The 23,405-nt window shown below is 36.1% G+C and overlaps 1 protein-coding gene across 1 annotated transcript in view; it reads left to right on the top strand.

The window, feature by feature from the left end:
• MOXD1 (monooxygenase DBH like 1) overlaps positions 1-16,055 on the top strand; it is a gene marked incomplete at its 5' end in the record, with an annotated part of 81,635 nt that extends 65,580 nt beyond the window's left edge. Inside the window, 3 exons of the mRNA XM_082668981.1 lie at positions 3,615-3,757; positions 13,888-14,056; positions 14,566-16,055. Of these exons, the coding sequence (XP_082525107.1) occupies positions 3,615-3,757; positions 13,888-14,056; positions 14,566-14,727 (474 nt within the window). The 3' untranslated portion in view covers positions 14,728-16,055. The remainder of the gene's footprint in view (positions 1-3,614; positions 3,758-13,887; positions 14,057-14,565) is intronic.
• Positions 16,056-23,405: the final 7,350 nt, after the last annotated feature.

Below are 23,405 nucleotides of genomic sequence, written 5' to 3'. Positions count from 1 at the left end.
TTCAGGAAAAGCTATCCTTAGTCTTTCAGTTTTTCCTCATCAAATATTATTATAAAGACCTGTGGTCACTAATGACCATGCGCGTGAGTCTGGACTTAGATGAATCGAGACTTCAAAAGGAAGAATAAATTCCATGACCTTAGCGCTTCTGACCCAAAGAGAAATCTGGTCCCAACAGATTTACTGGGGAGTTCTGCCACACATTCAAGAAATAAATCACTCATGCCTTCCTCGGTCTCATCCAGGGAGCACAAAAAAAGGGGGAACATCTTCTACCAACTCATTTTAGGAAGTTAGCATAAGCTTAATACTGAAACTTGATATGGGCAATACGAGAAAGGTCCACAACATGCACCAGAGGGAAGTAACTTTGACAAAGTATCGACAAACCAAATCCAGCATTATATAAAACTGTAACGTTAGGACTGATTTGGGCTTAACTAAGGAATGTAAAATTCGTTCAAATTAGAAAATACACTAATGCCATTATACATTAAGAGATCGAAGGAAAAAGACTTATGATCACTTCAATAGGGGCAGAAAAAGCATTCATAAAATTTGTCAGTCATGGGGGGAATAAAGGACATTTAGCAAACTAGGAATAGGAGAGAATTACCTTAACCAGATAAACATTAGCTGTGAAAAATCTATAGCAAATATCAAACTAAGTGAAATGCTAGAAGTAATTCTTTAAAGTCAGGAAGAAGACAAGGATGTTTATTATCACTGGTTTTATTCAATATCGTAGTAGAAAAGAAAAAAATGAGATATAAAGATCAGAAAGGAAGAAGCGAAGAAATAAAACATTATTTACAGATATTGTAATTTTCCACATCAAAACCTCCCCCAAACTGATAAATCTAAAGTTAATTGTATTTTAGTGTATGATAAATTATCTCAAGAAAATTCAATTTAAGGCTATAAATCCTATAGAAATAAAATAACATTAGATGTGTTTGATCTCTATGGAGAAAATTATTAGTCATTATGTAAGACATTAAAGATCACCTAAAGAAATTAAGAGATACTGTGTTCATGGATAGAAAAGCTCAGTGAAACAAAGAATCTTTCTTTTTCTTTTTCTTTTTTTTTCTTTTTAAATTGGTTTATAAATTTGATATAATTCCAGTAAAGAAAGATCAGAGATTTTATGATTTGGGGTTTTGGTGTCTAACTAAGAAATCTTCACCTAGCCAAAGGTTTTCTCCTATTTTTTAAAAAAAAATTTCTAAAAATGTTACAGTTTTAGCTTTTACACGGAGCAAGTTGATTGTAAAATCTACATAAAAGAGCAAAGCGTTAAGAATTGGCAAGACACTACTAAAAAGAACAAGACGGGAAACAAGCTACTAGATTTGATGACTTATTTTAAAGCTATGGTGATTAATAGTGTGGTTTGGGTCCAGAGTTGGAAGAGTGGACCGGAATAGGGATCCTGGAAACAGACCTACAAACCCCCTGTATGGAAACTTGGTTTAAGATCGAAATGGCATTCAGATAAGTGGCAAAGGATGGACTTTTTCATTAAAGAATTACTGGCACAGTTGGGTATCCAGATGACAAAAATAAAATTACATCTTTATCTCCCACAATGCACAAAAAAATAATTTCTAGGTAGATTAAACATTAAAATGTGAAAAACAAAATATTAAAACCACTAGGAGAAATATATATAAATATAACTTTAGTACTTTGGGGTAAGAACTTATTAAACAGAACATAAAAAGTGCAAACTATAAATTAGAAGATTGATGAACTTGATTACCTTAACACTTTTGGTTACCCAAAAAACACTATTAAGTGAAAAGATAAGTTCTAAACTGAAAAAAAAAAATTGCAATACACAAAGCATTAATATCCAGCATATAAAATAAATTCTATAAATCCATAACATAAGACAAACATACAATAGAAAAAAAGCAGAAGTGTGTCCCTCACTGGACATTGCCATCGGTGTCAAGGAATGACCCACTTAAAGTTATACTCTCTTCAGTGGGGCAGCCAGCAGCCAATGACTGGTTGATGTGAGAATACAAAAGCCCAATTCCCTTCCTACAATTTGGTATAACTCTGAATAGCCAACCCAGCTCAGGAACAAATTAAATATATTTACTGAGGTGTCAGCTGCACTGAGGAGATCAGCTTCTCCTTTTGCCCAATCCTGCATCAAGTGCAAAGCATTCTGTTTTGCAGTTTGTAAAATCATTGCATATTAACCACTACATTAATGTATAACTGTGAACAACACTACTATGTTTTTCACCTTCACTTTTGAAAGATAGATGATTTGCTGGATACAGAATTTTTGATTAATTTCTTTTTCCCTGGAGCACTTGAAAATGTGATTCCAATATCGTTTTATTACTTCCATCATTTATGATGAAATGTCAGTTGTTCACTGTATTACTGTTCCCTTATATGCAATGTATCGTTTTTCTTTGCCGCTTTCAAGATTTTCTCTTTGTCTTTGGCTTTTAGCAATATGACTATGATGTGTCTAGGTATGGCTGTCTTCATAATTATCTTTGGCATTTATTGAGCTTCTTGGGTCTGTAAGTTAATGTTTTTCACTAAATTTGGGAGGATTTCCACCATTTTTTTCAAATATTTTTTTCTATTCTTTTTTTCTCTTCCCTCTCATTCTGGAATTCAAATTACATACATGGAACATATAATATTATCTTACAGATCTCTGAGGTGTTTTCACTTTCTTTAGTCTTTTTTCCTCTGTTCTTTGGGTTGGGAAATTGCTATTGATTGATCTTCAAGTTCACGGCTTCCTTCCTCTGCCATGTCAAGTTGCTCTCGAGCTCATCCTGTGAATTTTTAACTTAGTTATAGTACTTTCAACTCTAGAATTTCTATTCGGTTCTTTTTTCTAATGTTTTCCTTTGTCTGATGTCATTCCTTATTTGTTCACTCATTTTTCACATATTTACCTTTAATTATTTGAACATCTTTCTTTAGCTCTTTAAATATATTTATGTCTGTTTTTAAGTCTGCTGAATCCAGCATCCATGTCCTCTCACAATTTATTTCTACTAACTTTTTGTCCTGAATACAGATCATAGTTTCCTGTTTCTTTTCATGTTTAATAACTTTTGGTTGAGAATTGGACATTGTTGTAGCAACTCCAGATGCTGTTCTTCTTTTTTAATTAGTACCTAATTTACTACTTAGATTCAAACTGTGAACTGTGCCTCCCCTGTGGTATGCAGCTGCTGATGTTTATACACATGACAGCAAGATTATGGAAAACTCAGTGCAATCAGGCAAAGATTCCATCACACTGACCGATCGGTATCTTGTTACTGAACATCCTCTGAAATGTTCACTGTGGTGAGAAGTTTACATCACATACTCTGAACTTTGAGGACATTATTAAGTTATTTAAGAAAGGCAGCTTTTAAAGAGATGGAAATAACTTTATTAATTTTTAACTGTGCCACTATCTTTTGAAAAACCAAATTGGCCTTTAAGTGATGATTTTTCAGCTTTAAGGTTTATGACGTTTCAATACGGGAAGAAACTGCATAACATTTGCAGCTTGTGTTCTATAAGTGTCAGAGTTGGTGGAACATATACGTTTCTAAATAAAGTATCTCCATTTTCAGGGAGGATTAAGCACCCGGAATGAAATGTGTCTCTCATACCTTCTTTATTACCCACGAATTAACCTGACTCGATGTGCGAGTATCCCAGACATTATGGAGCAACTTCAGTTCATTGGTGTTAAGGAGATCTACAGGCCAGTCACGTAAGTAGTAAACGGATTTCATGGTAGGGGTAAGGATGGGCTTTATTTTCATAGTAGATTCATCACCATGGTATGGGATTCCTTAATGTGCTGTTCTATTTGATTATTTTCAATTGGGGAGTCCAAGGGACCTTCTTGCTTGTTATGTCCAGGGTCCTTGAGACTACTCTTAGGTTCAGTAGTTTTCTAGGAAGACCTAAAGGATTCAGCTTATAGTTGTACTCATGACTAATATTTATTACAGTGAAAGAATATAAAGAAAAATGAACAAAAGGAAAAGGCACATGAGGTAAAGTCCACAGGAAACCAAATGCAAGCTTCCAAGAGACCTCTCCTAGTGGAGTCACACAGAGTGTGCTTAATTCCACCCACGTCAAATTATGACAACATATATGAAGTGTTGTCAACTGGAGAAGCTCATCAGAGACTCAGTGCTGAGAGTTTCTATTGGGGGCTGGTCACATAGGTGCCCTCTGCTTAGCAAATAGCAAAATTCCAGACTCCCAGAAGGAAAGCAAGTGTTCAACATAAACAGCATCATTCATACAGACAGTCTAGGTACAGTAAGTTACTCATCATTTGGAGAAAGTTTTATGTCCTATAGGAAATTGTTTGCTATTTAAGTTCCCTGATGCCAGCCAAAGGTCAGCCTTCCAAGCAGGTGTTCCTAAGGATGGCAGTCTCACGCCTTCTGTGTTAACTCTTTGTGCACAACTGCATATAATAGAAATGACTTAGGATAAAATTATAAACAAGAGAAATATTATTCCTGCTCCCTTGAGATTATGTGCAAGAGTCGGGAAGAGGTAATAAGCAAATAAACAACATAATATAAAATTTCAGATATTAAAAGATGTTACGAAAATAATCAAGACAGTGAAGGAAGTGTATAGTTGTTCTCAGTAGGGTGGTGAGAGCTTCTCTTGGGAGGTGTCTTAGTCCATTTGGACTCATTACTGCCATAGACGGGGTAGCTTATAAACAACAGAAAATGTATCTGTCACTGTTCCAGAGGCTGAGAAGTCCAAGATCAAGATTCTGGCAGATTCAGCATCTGGTGAGGACCCACTTCCTCACAGACAGCCATCTTCTCACAGTGACCTCATGTGGCAGAGGGTCAAGGGAGCTTTCTCAAGCTGCTTCTATAAGGGCACTAATCCCATTTATGAGGACAGAGTCTCCCAAAGGCCCCACCTCCTAATAATGTCACCCTGGACATTAAGATTTCAACATGTGAATTTCGGAGGGTGGCGGAACACAGATATTCAGACCATAGCAGGAGGTGATGTTTGAGCAGAGACCTCAGCGATCAGGAGCCAGTCAAAGAAAGATATGCAAGTATACTCTTCAGGGAGAAAAGCCAGTATAATGGATGTTGGGTATGAGGTTAGCATGTTCAAAGAACAGCAAGAAGGTGAGTTTGGCTGAAGCAGAGTGAAATCTGGCAGAGAGTAGGTGACGAGGTCTAAGAGCAAGTGGGACCATATAGTGTAGAACTTTTCAGGCAACATAAGGACTTTGGGTTTTAAGTTTGAAGAGAAGCTATTATAGGGTATAGGGTATTATGAATGTTATTTAGCTACTGCATTGAGAAGGGACTCTAGGAGGGCAAGATTGGAAAGAATCATATCTACCTGGAGATATGATTGTCCAGTTGAGAGGTGAGGGTGCCTTGGACCAGGATGGTGCCAATAGTGTTTATGAGAAATGGTTCCAATCAGGTTAGCTTTTGAAGGTAGCACTCTCTGGACTTGTCGATTGACTGCATCTCTGGGAGATGGTGAGGGAAAGAGAAGAGTAAAGGGAAAGTAAGGATATGTGAATGGTGCAGGGAAACATGTTTGAAGAAGAAATGGAGAACTATTATTAATTAATTATTATTATTGATATTAAGGTTGATGTAGAATAAAAGGGTTTTATCCATTCTTAGTGCCGCAAAGAATTAGGGCGGCTGGTAGAAATTTTGAAGTGTAGATTTTATTTTAATATAAGGAAGTATTTTCTAATGATTAGGATTTTTCAAAATGAAAAGGACTGATGTAATTAGGCAAAAGATACACATAGAGTTTTGAGGGGGTGTATTTAAGGAGAGCTTAAATAAACTCTTAATGAGGATGTGGTAAAATGCAGATCTGAAGGAGAATATAATTATGGTCTCCTTTTTTTTTTTTTTTTTGCGGTACGCGGGCCTCTCACTGCTGTGGTCTCTCCCGTTGCGGAGCACAGGCTCCGGACGCGCAGGCTCAGCGGCCATGGCTCAGGGGCCCAGCCGCTCCGCAGCATGTGGGAACTTCCCAGACCGGGGCACGAACCCGTGTCCCCTGCATCGGCAGGCGGGCTCTCAACCACTGCGCCACCAGGGAAGCCCTGGTCTCCTTTTTGTTCCAAAACTTTATAGGGATTATAAATTAGGAACTAAAAACACTTTTATTTTTAATTTAAACCTGCTAGTCATAGATATGTTCTACTGAGTTCTTATCCAGACAACCCAACGACCACTAGACAATAAGTCTGTATCTACTAAAATACAAATAACAAAATGCTGGTGTAAATTAGGTTGTAGGTTATGAAGTATTTTCACATACATGAGTTCATTTAATATATTTTCACACAATTCCAATAGGTAGAGCAGTATTTGCAATCCCAGTTTAGAGGAGGAAATGGAAGCTATGAGATTAAAAATCTGTTCAACCTCATAGAGTACATACTAAATGGGGGAGCTGGGGTTTGTATTGTGGTTGCTGATATGTGCCTTTTTGTTCACAATCAATAACTACATTGCAAATAAGTAAATAAAATATCAATAAAAATCAAAACAGCACATAAAACATCATTCTAAAAACAATAGGATGTAGTCTTGTCTTTAAAATATTGAGATTATATTGTTTCTTACTAAGACTTAAGTAGTTTTTTTTTCCCTTTAGAATATTTTTAACGTATTGACTAGAAACTTCTCCTAATCAAGCGAATGTTGGAGTGAATGTTGGATGAACATTCAAAACCGTGTATTTACAAGATGAGTGAAATGTGTTCTGTGGTCCAGTTATTTTCTCTTGTGTTCAACTTGTGTGAAGTCTCTGAAACACTCAGCTCCTGTGTCCCAACGAGCTCTGTCAGTGTCCGCACGTTTGGTCTCCTTCAGGAAATATTGAAGTTGGGGTTTTCATCACTTCTCAAGACAGGGAGGGTTGCTTCAAAGAACAAGGCCAGTTTTGAGATGTTATTGCCCACATAAAACCATTTAACTACATGTTTAAATATAGTTATTCTCCAAAAATATGAGTGAAAAAGAGCCTCTGTTATAAAATACATGTTTGGACTTTAAATCAGACTTTCAAGTCTAGTTCGTCATCACACTGACATAAATATCATTAAAGGCCAAACCAACAAGGTTCTGGTGAAAAGATCAGAAAGAGAGAAATGGTTTGAGTGCTTTTTTTCTGTTTTGCTTATAAGAATATCGCTAATTTGGTTTTAGGACACAATACTAAACAGGGATATTATATAACATATAACCTAGAATCTCCTATTTTTGCTTTTAATATAAGGACTATTTAGGTGTCCAGTTTTTTTTTAAACATTCTGTAGCAATTCTAGGATTAAAGGATGCATTGGTGGAAAGATAGAGACAAGTACATCCTGTCTCAGGAATTGTCTGTTTTGGGGGATGCAGTTTTTCTCTGCCTCCTACAGATCTGGCAAGACTTAAGGAAAAACAAAAAACTCCCAAAGATCAGATAACAGAGTAGACAATGAGCTCAGATAAATTTGTATTCTCTGCTGCACCATACATCACCACTGTCTGTGTGGTTCCAGTGAGGTTTATGTGATGGAAAGTTCCTGCCTTATTTGTTCTATTTCTTAAAATAAAAAAATCAAGAGAGGTGTTTGTATTTTTCTTTGCAGGAAAAAAATTACTTTATGTTGATAAGGTGTAAAAGTCACACAGGCTTTATTATAGAGTTTAGGTAATGCGGAAAAAGGTTTTAAAAAAGAGGACGGGGCTTCCCTGGTGGCGCAGTGGTTGAGAATCCACCTGCCAGGGCAGGGGACAGGGGTTCAAGCCCTGGTCCGGGAAGATCCCACATGCTGTGGAGCAACTAAGCCCATGCACCACAACTACTGAGCCAGCACTCTAGAGCCCGCGAGCCACAACTAGTGAGCCCACATGCCACAACTACTGAAGCCCACGCACCTAGAGCCCATGCTCCACAGCAACAGAAGCCACCGCAGTGAGAAACCCGCACACCTCAACGAAGAGTAGCCCTCGCTCACCGCAACTAGAGAAAGCCCACGCACAGCAAAGACCCAACGCAGCCAAAAATAAATAAATTGAAAAAAAAAAAGAGGACGAAAGCAATCACCCCAAATTCTGTTAGAAATAAGCAACACTAACATTAATGGAATGTCATTACAGACATTTTTCTATGTAGGTATTGATATGAAGATGAATAGAGTAGCATTAGAAAGATTATAATTTGTGCACTGCTTTAAACAAAAATATTAAAATTTAATTTTGTTTCAATTTATCAGAAGAAAAAGAAACTAAATCAAAATTGAATAACTGTTGAACAAATAAACATTGCTATTGTTTTTAACTACAAGAGATAATATTGTATAAAGGAGTTCTCAAATGTTGAGAAAATAGATCATAAAAGATATTAACACATTTTTTTAAAAAACATGTTTCAGTTTTAGATCATAAAGATGAGGACATTCACATTTTCTCCCAACCTCCCTTTTGTACCTCCAAATATGTATTATTTATATTAGAATTTTTGTATTCTCAAGATTTTAAATTTTCACATTTAATTCTAAAACATAATTTCCACAATATTTAATGCAACTTTTATAGATTCAGTGATAATCCCTAATCTTTATATGATGTCTGCATTTCTGAGTTCTTTAATTTGATTCCTCAGGGTTTTGTCCTCAAGTTGCTTAATCAAGAAGGGCTTCCATGTGCCCTGAGTTCCTTTATATTTGAAAATTTCTGCATTTGTATTTGGGCAGCATATAATATTTTGGGGTCTTAGGGTTTTTTCCCCCTTTGGAGATGTCTTTGGATGAATGGGCTCATTCTTCCTCTACCTGGAGAATTCATAAGTTAAATTGAACATATTTCAGTGTTGAGCATATGAATCAAATTTTCCCGAAACACAAAGTGTTCTTTCAGTACATATATTCACTTCTTTTTTTTTCATTTCAAGGGAATTTTATCTTATATCTACAGACTTTTTTCTAATCTATTTGGGATTTTTCTCAAGCTTCTTCCCATAATTTTTCAGAAGTGCTCTTCTGCTCTCTGTTTTTTCTCACTTATTTGGTACTAATTTTTTTGTCTTAAGTTTATTTCCTTTAGTCTGCTATCCCTCTTTTCATCTCATTGTGTTGTTTTATCATCTTGTATTTGAGCTCTTGTTTAATTGAATTCATGTTCTTATTAAATAAACTTACAGCGTGAAACACTTGAGGGAATTCTCTCCAGTATAATTGATTTATATCTTCCTCTAGAGTTGATTTTTTCTGTCTCCTTATATGAAATGTGATTTCCTTTCACCCTAAGTTTGCATGGTTGTTTGTCATTTCTTGCTTACGCTGAGCCAGTTCTGTTTAAAACTTCTCTTTGCTCTGGTAAAACATAGGTGAATTTTTACTACCTTCCAAGCAAATCTGAGAGAGCTTTCTTTCTCTCCACACCACAGTTTGACGTTTGGGTGGTGTGTTTTTATGTACTTCCTTTTCTGTATTTTGAGGGTAAAGCGCTGTGTGTGTAGAGGTGGGACTCTATATCACAATGCATGGGTTATTCCTTCCTCAGATTTTATTAAAAATCTATTAGAGGATGTTTACTAAGTGGTTAGGGCTGAATGCCTTTCCATAAGGGAATGTCCCAGGCCTTATATCATGCTGTCAAATCTGTTGCAGCTCTCAAGCTTTTGCTTCCATCAGGGAGATTCAGCTTTACTGGGTGCTTCCCAGCATTCACTGGCTCAGGGAGTGTCCAGAGGATTAGGAGTTGTGCCTCATTGAGTCAGATTTCCTGGTTTCCTTCTGTAGCAATTTGATTGGTAAAGTATATACTGTGTCTTTTCTGTTGGTTTGTTATGTTTTTATTTTTTTTTAAGTCAAATTGCTTGAGGTAGAACATACATACAATAAAATGCCCCTATGGTTAAATATACTGTTCTAAAGTTTTCTCAGATGTGTACCCCTGTTTAACCACATCACAAATGAGACACAGAGCATTTTCATCACCGCCAAAACGTCTCTCGCACCTCTGGAGACAATCCCCCTCCACACAAAGCTCCAGGGAACCAGGAAACTGCTTTGTCACTATCTATTGGCTTTGATCTTTTCTAGATTTTATGGAAATAGGATAAGATGGTATATACTATTTTGTGCCTGGCTTCTTTAGCTTACAGTGTTTCTGAGATTCACCTACACTGATGAATGTATACTGAGATTCATATATACACATGAATATATACGTATGTATGTAGCAGCACTCCTTTCCTTTTTATTGCTGAGTAGTATTCTCCAGTGTGTATATACCCAAATTCATTTATCGATTCACCAGTTGAAAGACATTTGGATTCTTTCCAGTTTGTGGCTATTATGAAGAAAGTTGCTATGAACATGATTGTGTTCATCCTTGTAGGGACATATGTTTTCAATTTCTGCGTTAACACCTAGTGGTGGAATCCCTGGATTGTACACTAAGTTTATGTTTACTGCATAAGACTCTCAAAATGTTCTCCAGAAGAGCGTACCTTCTTACATTCTCACCAGGTTAATAAGATCTCTTACTGCTTAACAATCTTCCCAATGTATTTTGTATTTTCCAGATTTTAAATTTTATCTATTTTAATGTGTATGCAGTGGTATCTTATTGTAGTTTTATCTTCCATTTCCCCGTGACGCATGATACAGAGCCTCTTTTCACATGGTTATTAGTCATTTATATATGTTCCTTCATAATGGTTCAAGTTCTTGTCCATTTAATTGGGTTACTTTTTTAAAAATTATTGAGTTGTAAGAGTCCTTCATAATTTTAAAGAGTTCTTTATACTTTGGATATAGATCTTTGTCAGGTATACGTTTGCAAATAATTTTTCCCAGTCTGGCTTGATTTTACTTTTTCAACTGTATTTTTTGAAGTCTGTTTTATCATTTTTGGTTTGTTTTGTGCTTTTGATATCCCACGTAAGAAATTGCTGCCTGCCCAAGGTTGTGAAGATTTTCTCCTGTTTTTCTTCCTAAAAACTTTGTAGTTTTAGCTTTAGGTTGATGATCCATTTTGAATAATTTTTTGTGTGTTGTATATGCTGAGGTTCATTGTATTTCACACAGATATCAAGTTGTACAAGAACCATTTGATGAAAAAAACTACCCTTTTCCTATATAATTACTCTGGAAGGTTTGCTGAAAATCATTTCACCATATACTAACAATTTCTAGACTCTGAGTTCTGTTTCATTGTGGTACATGTTTAGCTTTACTATAATACCACACTCGATTATTATTATAGTTTTATAGTAAATCTTGAAATAAGAGTGTGTAACATGTAAGTCTCCAAACTTGTCATTTTTTTCTTTTTCCAAAATTATTTTGGATAGTCTAAGTTTATTCCATATTTGTGTATTTTTAAATCAACTAGTCAATTAAATTAAGCTTACAAAGGAAAATTACTCATCAATATTAAATCCTTCCTTTTTATCAACTATAGTGATATATAAATAATACCCTTCTATTTATATGTATATCTGGGTAGTCATTTGGACACTGCCCAGATGTGCAGAAATGTAACTGTTTTACTTTCTAGAACATTCCTAATGTTTCTAATAACTAAGTCCCAGTCCCAGTGAGAGCAGAAGAACTTGCTACTTCAGCATTACCTGTTTCTGGTTTACAGCTTAGTCTTTTAAGGAAAAATACTCAGGATAAATATTTACTTTTTCAGGATTTCTCCTCATTCTATCTTTTCCTTCTCTTTTCTCCAGTGGTAATCTGGAAGTGTGGTGTAGGACAGGCTGGAAACGTTAGGAACTTAGTTGGTGTGATGTTACAGAGTAGGAGCCTGAACAAATTTAGTAGGAAGGGAAAGGAGACAATAAAAATGAGACAAGATGCCAGGTCAGGGAGGTTGTGACGTGCTTCTCCTCACCCAGCCTGTCATGCTGGCTCCAACACAGGATTCATTGGGTCTACCCTTTCCTACATCCTTTTCCATATATTTATAGTAAGTAAATAAATGTGTTTATACCTCTTCTGTCATTTTATACTGTGAAATCTCAAACAGATACTAGTTTACTAATTTGTTTTAGCAGTAAAACTTTTTAAGATTTCATCTACGTATGTAATACACTATTCACTCTTACCAGCAAGGCTGCGGAAAATTTAGGGCACTTCGTCCACCTTAGTGCTTTAGGAGAGATTCCATTGCCACCTTGTGGTGTTTTAGGTGATTACAGGCTGATGATCTCCACAGCCCCCCGCCCCCCCCCCCCGACTCCCACCCCGCTAACCCCCAGCATTTCCCTGGTGATGAAGTTGATTTTCCTTTTTTCAAGACAAATACCTTAGCTCTTTGAAAAGTAAATTTGATTTTTAATATTTGATTTAAAGTTATTTTATATTTAATGAAATATAAAGCTTTTAGTGTATAGGACATTGTATGTGAATATAATGGGCCTCTTTCAAGTCAAATTTTTACTTTATGCAAGTTTTTACATGTACAAGTTTTATTTTATACTAATTCTGGATTGTTTCTCTGCAGGTCTTCACAGTGTATTTAATTTACAGTGTTATAGATCTAAGGTCATTGCTAGATATGTTTAATGTAGTATGATGGTGATTGCTATCTATGGTACTTTAAGGTCTCTGTGCAAAATAGTACATTTAAAACTCACCAAAGATATATTGACTTTAATTAAAGGAAAAAGAAGGTTAGGAATAAAGAATATAAAGATTCTCATATATGACCTATTGTATTATTCATTGTCTTATTAGAGTACAGAGGAAATGATTTTGTTTTAAACATGAAAAATTTATCTTCGTAACTGTAAAAGATTAATAAAGGATGTTTAATTTAATTAAAAAGATAATATTCAATGTGCCTGAGTAGGTTATGTGTGTAAGAGAGAGAGTCGGTAGTGACATAATTAAATGAAGAAATTGTGAAGATCAAATATTAAAAATAGAGATTCCTCAGCTGGAGGTTAATTCATTGTTAATTACTGAAAATCACTGGAACTTCCTCTTGGGGTGTCAAGGGAGCCAAATACCTACTGGTTACCCATGATAATCTCCTGGAAGGTCCATGGAGTAGTTTATATAAATTTCTGAGCTATGCCAACACTTACACTTTTCCTTCTTTCAAGAATCAATAATATCAAACTTATATTTAATGAAAGACGTCACCTGAAGAGCACCTCTTGAAGCTGGTCATGTCATTCTTCTGTGATTTCGTCCTTCTTTCTTGGACATTTAACATATGTTTTTTTAGAGCAGCAAGTAGAAGCAGAAGGTATCATCTGTAGAGTATTTTTTTCTCAGTGGAATATTAAAAACACTGGTTCCAAAAAATAAAAATAAAAATAATAAAAAATAAAAACACTGGTTCCATTTCAAATTTTTCAAAACTTTTTGTCACTTAGGCAAGCTAAAACAGGGCAGCCAGCAGCGGTCAGGCTTTTCAACATCATGGAATTGAAATTTCCAACGTTGTTCAGTACCTTTTGAGATTCTGTACGTTTCTTCATTACACCATTAGCATTATACTTGTCAGAACTGAATGCTTACCAGCTATATTGTTAACTAGAACCAAAACAAGTACGTGAGGAATTAGGAGGCTCTGGGGAAGCTTTCTAAGCCAAAACGATTTGTTTAAAAGTAATACCCATCTGTTACTAAACCGAGGAATTTTGTTTTTTTTTTTAAAGACTCCTTATTTTATATGTATTTCTTCTAGCAACTGCTTAAGAGTTCATCAGTGCTTTGCATTAGGTTATCTGTGTGTGTAAAAATGAACAAGTATGAAGTCTATTTTAGAATGTTGAAAAGTGACGGAAACATGTAATGCTTTTGTTCTGAATATGACTAATTATGGTTATTTATTTTAAATTCAGGACCTGGCCTTTCATTATTAAAAGCCCCAAGCAGTATAAAAACCTTTCTTTCATGGATGCAATGAATAAGTTTAAATGGACTAAAAAGGAAGGTCTTGCCTTCAATAAGATTGTCCTTAACCTGCCGGTGAACGTGAGGTGTTCCAAGACAGACAACGCAGAGTGGTCGGTAAGGCCCACTTTGTTTTCATCTTACCTGAATCCGCAACAGGTACAATCAAAGGAACAGACAGATATCCGTAAACCCAGTGGTCCAGCTCTTGTCACCGTTTTTGGTTCTCTTGGTATAGTATAGATTAACCAAATCTTGTCTTTTGATATGTGTGCAAATTTATTCAGTGATTACTTAGATTGGCCCCAAACTCCTGATTCCACTTCCTTTGAAGAAGGCAATCTATTCTAAAACTAAAGTTGGAGTGAAGAAGGAATAAAATGGGATGAGAGCTTCAAAAAAAGACAGAGCGTGTTTCCTATCTCTTCTTTCCCACGGGCGTGCCCGGCCCTCTTCGCCCCCTCGCTGGGAATCCTTAAGGTTCTGACACCCGGACGGTGCACAGCTTCAGCATCCGTACCGCCACCCCTTTAAGCCCTGCAGAAGCGCAAAGGCTGAGCAAGCTTGGCCGCAGTCCTGCTCTTAAATCACACACTCAGTGGCAATGTCTGCTCTTTCCTTTGCAGATTCAAGGGATGACAGCATTACCTCCAAATATAGAAAGACCCTATAAAGCGGAGCCTTTGATGTGTGGAGCTTCTTCCACTTCTCTGCGTGGAAATGTGTCTCTCGAGCTGCTCCTGTGCTTCATGGTTCTGGGCGGCACACTAAGCACCGCGAGCTTGTAATTACGTGTACCGCTAAGTACGTAATCCTGTTGTGCTCCGTCACCATGGTTTTCCGAGATCCGAACGTGCAGGTTAAAAACACTTTGGGCGTGAAGGGTGAGGGTGAAGCTCTTGGAGACTTTCCTTTCACATGTTCCCTTCCTCCCCTCCCCCTCTTCCCAGGCTGCCTGAGAGATGTCAGTCGGGTTCTCGTCTTTTCCTCAGAAACATCTGATAAAATGTATCGACCCCCAAATAGAGCAAAGCTGGCCTGACTTAATATAACCTCTTAAAAACTATGGATAAAGTCAAGTGGAAGTAAAAGAATTCTTTATCTCCTTCTGTATTTCATTTTATTGAAATACTCCTTGTTATTTTACTTTTTAAAATTGTTGATTCGGTTTCTATATTCCTTTTTTTTTTTTTTTTTTAATGTTTTCTTCTTAAAGGTGTAAAAGGAAGTACTCTCCTTTCCAGTTGTCTTCCTCTTTATTGCTCTCTGGTGTGACTTCCCAGATGTAACAGTGGTCCTTCCTACCTTTCCGCGTTACCTGGTTCTGTCCTTTTCTGTGCGTTACCCACGGACCTCAATGCTTTCTGATGGTGCCCATTCTGAGTCTGAGTCCCAAACTACCCTGAATCCATCTCAAAGTACTTTTTTTTCCCCCTTCCCTGCTCAGCACTGGCCAGGTGAGTTTTTTCCTTGAGCTCTGTCACTATCTAAAAAGAAAGAGGCTATGGGAGACATAGAAATGGTACATAACTGATTGTAGGCTGAGGAGAAAATGTAATTGGCCGCAAACTCTGTGCTGTGAGGGGTGTTTTGTGGGGCTCCAGGGCAAAGGCCAGATAGTGTGAACCAGCTGAGGAGGGTGTGAGGTCCCTCCCTGACCATGGTGGGTGTCACACATGTTGCATACTGGCTCAATCTGAGTCACAGTTGCTATTGTAGATGTATTTTTATATTAGATAATAAACTAACTTTCCATCGTAAAATTGTCACCAACTGAAAATCTTGTCACCTTTTTTGGTTCTCTTGGTATAGTATAGATTAGCCAAATCTTGTTTTGTGTCTTTTGCTCATTTCTTAAACTAAGTCTGTTTGGATCATATTAATAAAGTAAATAAAATTAAATTTTTGTGTGGTATCTTGCGTACTCCTTGAGAGAATCAAGTGGTTCAATACCACTTGATTTGCCAGTCCAATCAATTAAGAATGTTGCATTTTTCCATTCCATTTTTAAGCCATTTCTCCTTAGCAAACAATGTCTTCAACACAAACTGTATTGTCTTTTAAATAAATATTATGTTTTGGAGTTTTTCCTTCTTGATTCTCAGAGTTTGTCCATCTAATGAAATACTTGTAATGTTTTTGAGGAATATTTTATTGTTAACTTTAATTCTTTTTATTTCATAAGTGTTATATCAGATTCTATGATTTTCCTTCTAAATATTTATGTAAGAAATATGATCATCTCAAACACTCCCTATTTGAAATTTCATGTTTATTTTTACTTCAGAATTTCTGAATCTGAGATATCAAAGTAAAATGATTTCCTTTGGAAATTGTGTAATATTATATTTGTTTTCATTGTTCTTAGTTAGGAAGGTGCACATACCGGCTAGAAAAGGATACACAGCTTTTGGAAACTCAAATCTTTGGAGCCAGGGGAATCTATTTTTCTACTTAATGTTGCTAAGAATAAAGCTGACATTCTTCTGGTAGGAATTCTCATGAATATATATAATTTTGAGGCATTGACTCTTTCTTTGAAATTGGGATAGGTTATCTGTTGAATATTTGGTAGGATTCTGATTATATTCTAAGTTAGTTTGCTCTTTAGTTGAGCAGACCTTCCTGAACAGCCCAGGCTTTTAACTGCTGCCCTGGATCAGGTCACAGTACCTGTTTCCTAGGCCGTCAGGGAGGAGTGCCTGAGACTCAAGGGAGGACAGAGTCTCCATGTACAATGGTCCCTGGTTTGAGCCTCCGTGTGATAAAGCCAAAATTCATCAAGGCCATGTGAGGTTGAAAGTATCTTGGGTGATCATTTTCTCTGGAGTAGTCTCAGGCAGGGTCAAGGGTGAAAAGAGTGATTCGAGTGATGCAGTCAACAGAGACAGATGAATTAAGAGCTCTGGACTTTATCTTAACGGCTACAGAGGCCAATGATGAATAGCAAATAGCAGGACATTTGGAAGCAGGATATAACTGCACTGTACAATTTGCTCAACTAAACTCTTATTGTTGGACGTACAGGCCATTTCCAGTTTTTCAGTATGATAAACATTGCTGTGATTAATGTTCTTATAATTAAAACTCTCATTTCTATAAGTATTGCCTTATAAGTTACTAGAAGTGGAATTACATATTAATAATTGCATATTTTTGAGAATTTTGATGAATACTGCCAGATGCCTTCAACTTGTTCAAATTATTCTCAAATGGTTCAAAGAAGAATCCTATCTATCTATCTATCGCTCTATCTATCATCTATCTATCTATTTATCATCTGTCCACAGAGAGAGAATAATAATTCAATATGGTAAAATGATACCAATTGAGGACTGTGGGTGAAAGATATAGGAGTTTTTTAATACTATTCTTGCAACTTTTTTAAATTTGAAATTATTTCAGAATAAAAAGTTACAAATGCAATAATGAAAGATCCACTATAGTAAAGTGATCCAGGCAGGTGACCTTCCCTAGACAGTGGCAAAGAGAGAAGTTGGAATGTGATTATGCCTCAGATGCCCATGGGTAAGTGCAGGGATGACTGGCAATTTGCCAGTTCTGACAAAGGATGGAATATATTCCCAGTTTAGAGGTCCAGAACAAAGGGCTTGAAAAATTTAGGGATTTGGAAAGGATCCCAGAACAAAAAAGGAAGAGGTTTTGGAGCTGGAAATCATTAAAAATATGTATCATTTATTTCATGTTTTTTCCCCTGATTATAAATCTAATGTGTAGTAATGCCTATTCACTGAAGAAAATTTAGAAAATATGGTAACTTAAAAAATAGACAAAACCCAAATCTGTTAATCCTATTACCTAGAGACTACCAACTCTAACTTTTTGGTTCATATGCTTCTAGTATATGTCTGTGAAAGTATATATTTATGTGAATCCATATTTAATATTAGATAACACTAGCTTCCGAAACAAATTCCAAAATATCAATGGCTTAACATAATAAAGTTTATTCATATTCATTTACTAGTTTGATGTGTGTGGTTCATTTGCTAATTGGCTTTCCTTTTTTTTTTTTTTTAAACGTCTTTATGGGAGTATAATTGCTTTACAATGGCTTGTTAGTTTCTGCTTTATAACAAAATGAATCAGCTATACATATACATATATCCCCATATCTCCTCCCTCTTGTGTCTCCCTCCCTCCCACCCTCCCTATCCCACTCAGGTGGTCACAAAGCACTGAGCAGATCTCCCTGGGCTTTCCTTTTTGTGGTGATTCAGGGACCCAAGATCCTACGGTTCCATCATTCCTAGAGCCTAGGGGTCTATGCGTTCAGCCAGCTAACAGAGAAAGACCTGAACGAGAGTGACATAAATGACCACTTTCACTTTGCTGATTAAAATTAGTCACGTGGCTTCACTGGAATGTGAAAGGGGCTGGGAACGTAATGTCTGTTTGGATAGCTGCCTCCTAATGATAGCACTACAGAAGAGAAGCTCTGATGCAATAGATATTTTTAGCAAAATTGACTTCCATCTAATCCAGTAAATTCCAAGAGTTTTGAGTTTTAGAGACAATTATCAGACCAGTATAGTGTTGTCAACTATATATATATTTGTCAAGTAGGTCACTAAACAGGATAATTAGTATTTATTTAACAAGTTTTTTGAAAGCCTACTTGGAACCAGGCTCTTACTAGAATGTTGAGCTTATGATTGTGAGTAAAAACAGATATTGTCTCTGCCATGATGGAGATTATAGCCGCATGGTAAAGCTCACAGCTGAGCCAAATATAATCTCCTATCTTTCTTTATTTATTTTTTAAATGGAAGGATTCAGAATAAGTGTCAGTCCTTCAAACTGAATAAATTTAGCTTTATGAAATGCTTATTCACCATCCTGAACCATCCCTTTTCCATAGATTATTTGGACCACAAACATAGTTTATATAGTTTTATCTATTTTGGTCATCTTAGCCTTACAAGATCTTGATTGACAGTTGTATCCAAATCCAGCATAGTCAAACTGGTAGTTTATGAGAAGAAAATGGTCAATTGAATAGACTTATGGCAGCATCCCCTACCCCCCTGGCGAGAGGTGTGTTCCATGGAAAATATGAATAGCGGTGGAAAATTGATACAAAGTTAAAGAGGGTTACTGTTGCACTTTTCAGAGTTTCAAATATATGAATGTACATTTGAAAGTCCAAGCTATATAGAATGAAACATTTCCCGAACTCATTGACCACTCTACCACGTTGTAGTGGAGCAATGTTCCCTAAGGAACAAACTTTGGGGCACACACTTTTCCCCACAGAGCATGTCCAGGTTTATGGAACAATTTTTCTGAAGATTGCAACGTGTTCATGGCTAGCTGCAAAGCATAGCCCAGAAGACACGGGCCTTCCACGTGTGTTCATTGGTCTATTCCTTATTTGCTGTTCTTTTTGCCAACAAACACTATTTTTTTATTAATCTAGAGTTAGTACAATTTACGGAGAACAAAGAAAAGGGAATTTACTTTTTTTAATTAAAAAAATACACTAAAATGAATTACATGGCATGAATAAGGTATCTGAGAAGTGTTGACAAGACTATATTTTTGGAAAGTTTCAGACCTATAGACACAGACTAATGGTGTGGAATTGATGTAATGAAAAACAATTAAAATTGGGAATAACCATCTACAAATGTAGAATGCAATCCTGAATTGAACCAATTTCTCCCTTAATATTTTTAAATAAGCCCATTAAATCTTGACAACCAAAATAATTCCATATATTTATACAATGCTTTGGAATTTGCAAAGTGCTTTCACATTTCTCAGTGTTTAAAACTGCTTTTACAAGTGAGTATTTGTATTCAGAAAAGCTAAGCAGACAGCGCGTTGTACTGCAGTAATCATAGCAGACCTAAGTTTCAATCACTTTACAAACTACACGTGTATAAATTAGATCCAAATTACTTGGATTTACTAAGCTTCTGTTTCCCATTGGTAAAGTAGGGATAATAATTTCTAACCTAATAAAATTGCTTGTGGATTAAATGTGATAATGAAGGTATAGCACCTGGCACAATGAGTTGTCAATATTAGTTTTTGTCCTCGCTTTGCAAGATCTCACATTTCAGGTGCACAGTATCTGATAACAAATGCAGATTTTCTCTCCTACCTTACAGACATAATCAACTGAAATTTGACTTTAACCAAACCACTTTTGCTGAGTGAATGATACGTAATCAAATGAACATTAGTCTGAGTGAATTTGGCAATCACGCCCTCAAAAAAAAAAATCTTTAATGACTGTCTACTTGTTATGTTTTATGTTTCGAAAGAGGTAAAATACTGTTTTGCTCTTTTATTTCCTCTTGAAAATAATCTGTTCTCATTGAAACTAATGATATTTCAGAGTTCAGATGAACTGTTTCTTGTCTTTTATGTGATTAGTTTTTATGTGAATAGCTTTAAAGTTCTCTATTTTTTATTGCTTCATGAGACTTTTTCTTCCACATTTGATTACAGTAACTTCACCTCACCTTGAGAAATTATTTTATAAGTTGTATTCTCTTATTAAGATATTTCTGGAAAAATGGACTCTTCTAAATAATCCTACTAAATATAATGATACTCTGTTAACCAAAAATAAGGAAAGATGGGGGAAATAAAAGAGTGGGGTGAGAGAGAGATCCATAGTAAACAAGGAACGTGTTTCTATTCGCCACTAGAGGGCGCTTTGTGTATCGCTCGTCAATCCTGTCAGCTCTGGAGCAGGATTTAAACATGCTGGATTCGTCCAGCTGCTCTGAGGCTTCACATGTTGGACTCTTCCTACTTCCTTCCATATTACCTTTATTCTTGCTAATTCTAAATTCAGTTACCTAAAGTTTAAGCTTTCTTTCTGAGGGTTTAGCTCGAAGGTCAATCTTAAGTTTCTTAACCTTTTACTGTGATGATTCTAAGCCTCTTTCTAAAATTTCCAAATTGTCATTTTACTGTAGCTTGTGTTTTATACTTTCACCTTCGATTTTGGGATTATTTAGATCTTCAACTTTCTGTTATCTTATCTCTCACTGTTTTCTTTTCGTTTTTTAAATTTAATTCCCAGTTTCAATTCTGATCTAACCATCTTAATCATTTCTTCCCAATCTCTTTATTATTAAGTCCATTAGTTCTCCATCAAAAAAAAAATATATAGAGAGAGAGACTTCTTTAATAATAGCTTGATGCCCTTAAGTGGGATTGTGAGCAGTAGCGAGAACACACTCTATAAACAAGGAAAAGTGGAGGAAATTTTGCCCCAAACTCTCTGCATCTACATCACTGGCTCCCTGTACAGGGTTTCCCAGGGCAGATGAGGCTGTCTTCAGTGCTTGAAGTCATTGGTTAATCTTTCTAGAGTCATAAACCCTATTGCTCAGATGACACACCGGATTTGCAAGGATAGTGTTACTTTTTACAGACCATTTAGTGCTCGAATGAAATACTCTGTTCTTTACAACTCCATAGTCTCCAAATTATAAAAGCACAGGATTTGGAGTAAACTATGACACTTTCATTCCCCTAGCCAGGAGCCGTATATGGGCAGTGCACTTGGAGAAATGAGCAAATATGGTAACTAGGCCTACTCTTGGGGTTGCCTGTTTTCTTCTGTCACTTTTTGTGATTGTTAATGAGCTGGAGAAATTTTCTTTTTTTCTTTATTAAAATCGTCCATTTTTACAATTAACAAAGATTTCCTGCAGTCTGTCCTTTGCATAATTGAGATGTGGTTGTACATATGAGCTCTGCAGGAAGTCCGTGTGCAGCCTTTAAACAATTTTAACTTTTCATCCATCATTTACCCTTCAGCCAGACATGCTGCTACAGACTTGAAATACACTGGTGAACAAGAAAGCTCAAGTTCAAATCTCAGGAGAAAAAGATTGTAGGTACGGCTTTAAACAGATCTTTTCTTTTTAACTTTTCTTTACATAGCTAATACAGCATCAATTCTGATAGCCATGGGACATAGGTTTTTTTTTACATATAGTTCACAGCTTTACTTATCGTAATGTTTGACCTATATATTGCTTACAATTAAGTGTTGTATTTACCGTCAATGTTAGTGATATTTTTAGGACTGTTAGCTTATTTTCTGTATTATTTACAGATGAGTTTATTTAACAGTTAAGAGGGTTTCCTTTAAGTAAGGTATGCCTGCATCTCTAATATGAATATTACTTTTCATGTGATGTGGATTCATTCAGCTTTAATTTATAAATTATACTTGTGAGCACTCTGCTTACAAGAGTAAGAAGGGTAGGAGGAGTGAGCAGAGAGCTCTCAGAGGAGGAGAGCGCGGGTTGTGTTCTGTGGCTCATATTCCACATCTACAGAAAAACACTTTTGCTTGGAACTGTTACAGAATGCTTAGTCTCCGGGTCATAGCAGCTTTTAGTACTTATTCTGATGTGATGACTTGACATTAAATCTTTGCCTTACTTCATTACAATGAACATAAGATTGATTTAAAGTTGACCCAAGTACAATGAAGAAGCTAGAATAAGATATTAAATTTTCTAAAATCCTCTTTAAATCATCATTTTAAAATTCATGTCCATTAGACTGTCTAATGGGATTTAACTGAAAATTTTTCATTTTCCTTTGTAACCCCGATACAGTTTAGCACAGTGAACTGCCTATAGTAATTTCATTATAAGTATTAGTTAAAGAATTCTGAAATATGTAGTTTTAGAGTATCTCCAATTATGCTTTTAAAGTTTTTTAAAAGTAGGTTGGGCTTCCCTGGTGGCTCACTGGTTGAGAATCTGCCTGCCAATGCAGCGGACACGGGTTCGAGCACTGGACTGGGAAGATCTCACAGGCCGCGGAGCAACTAGGCCCGTGAGCCACAACTGCTGAGCCTGCGCGTCTGGAGCCTGTGCTCCGCAACAAGAGAGGCCACGACAGTGAGGGGCCCGCGCACCGTGATGAAGAATGGCCCCCACTCCCCACAACTAGAGAAAGTCCTCGCACAGAAACGAAGACCCAACACAACGATAAATAAATAAATAAATAAATAAAATTGAAAGAAAAAAGTAGGTTGCTAATTTCCAGTAGGCTAAATATGTTTAATATTTAAAACTTAAAAAATTTTGAATTTTTTTGTACCAGAAGTGACATAAAGCACGTAATGTCAGACTAAGTAAATCAAACTTTTTCATATAAAGTTCTTTTATGGGATATCTTACTGTTGGTAGAAAAACACAGTAACCAGAACTATGAGACTAGCTTAAGGCCATGTCTGGTACGCAGGGCTTGCTTTGTAAATGGGCAAAAGGATAACCATCATGTGATCTAGCTTTATGAATTCAGATACTTAGAGGATGAATAGAAAAACTCTGCCTAGCAGGCTACTGCCTAAAATTTCAAAAATAGAACGTTATTCTTTGGTCATTGGAAAGCTAATACATTAAATATTATTCCTTCCTAAGAAAGAAGGAACTTTTTTTTTTTTTTTTTGCGGTCC

The sequence above is a fragment of the Grampus griseus genome, assembly GCF_964374135.1.
Source record: "Grampus griseus genome assembly, chromosome: 13".
In the NCBI taxonomy this organism is placed as follows: Eukaryota; Metazoa; Chordata; class Mammalia; order Artiodactyla; family Delphinidae; genus Grampus; species Grampus griseus.
Note: the sequence above shows the minus strand (reverse complement) of the source record. Positions and strands in the feature narration are given on the sequence as shown.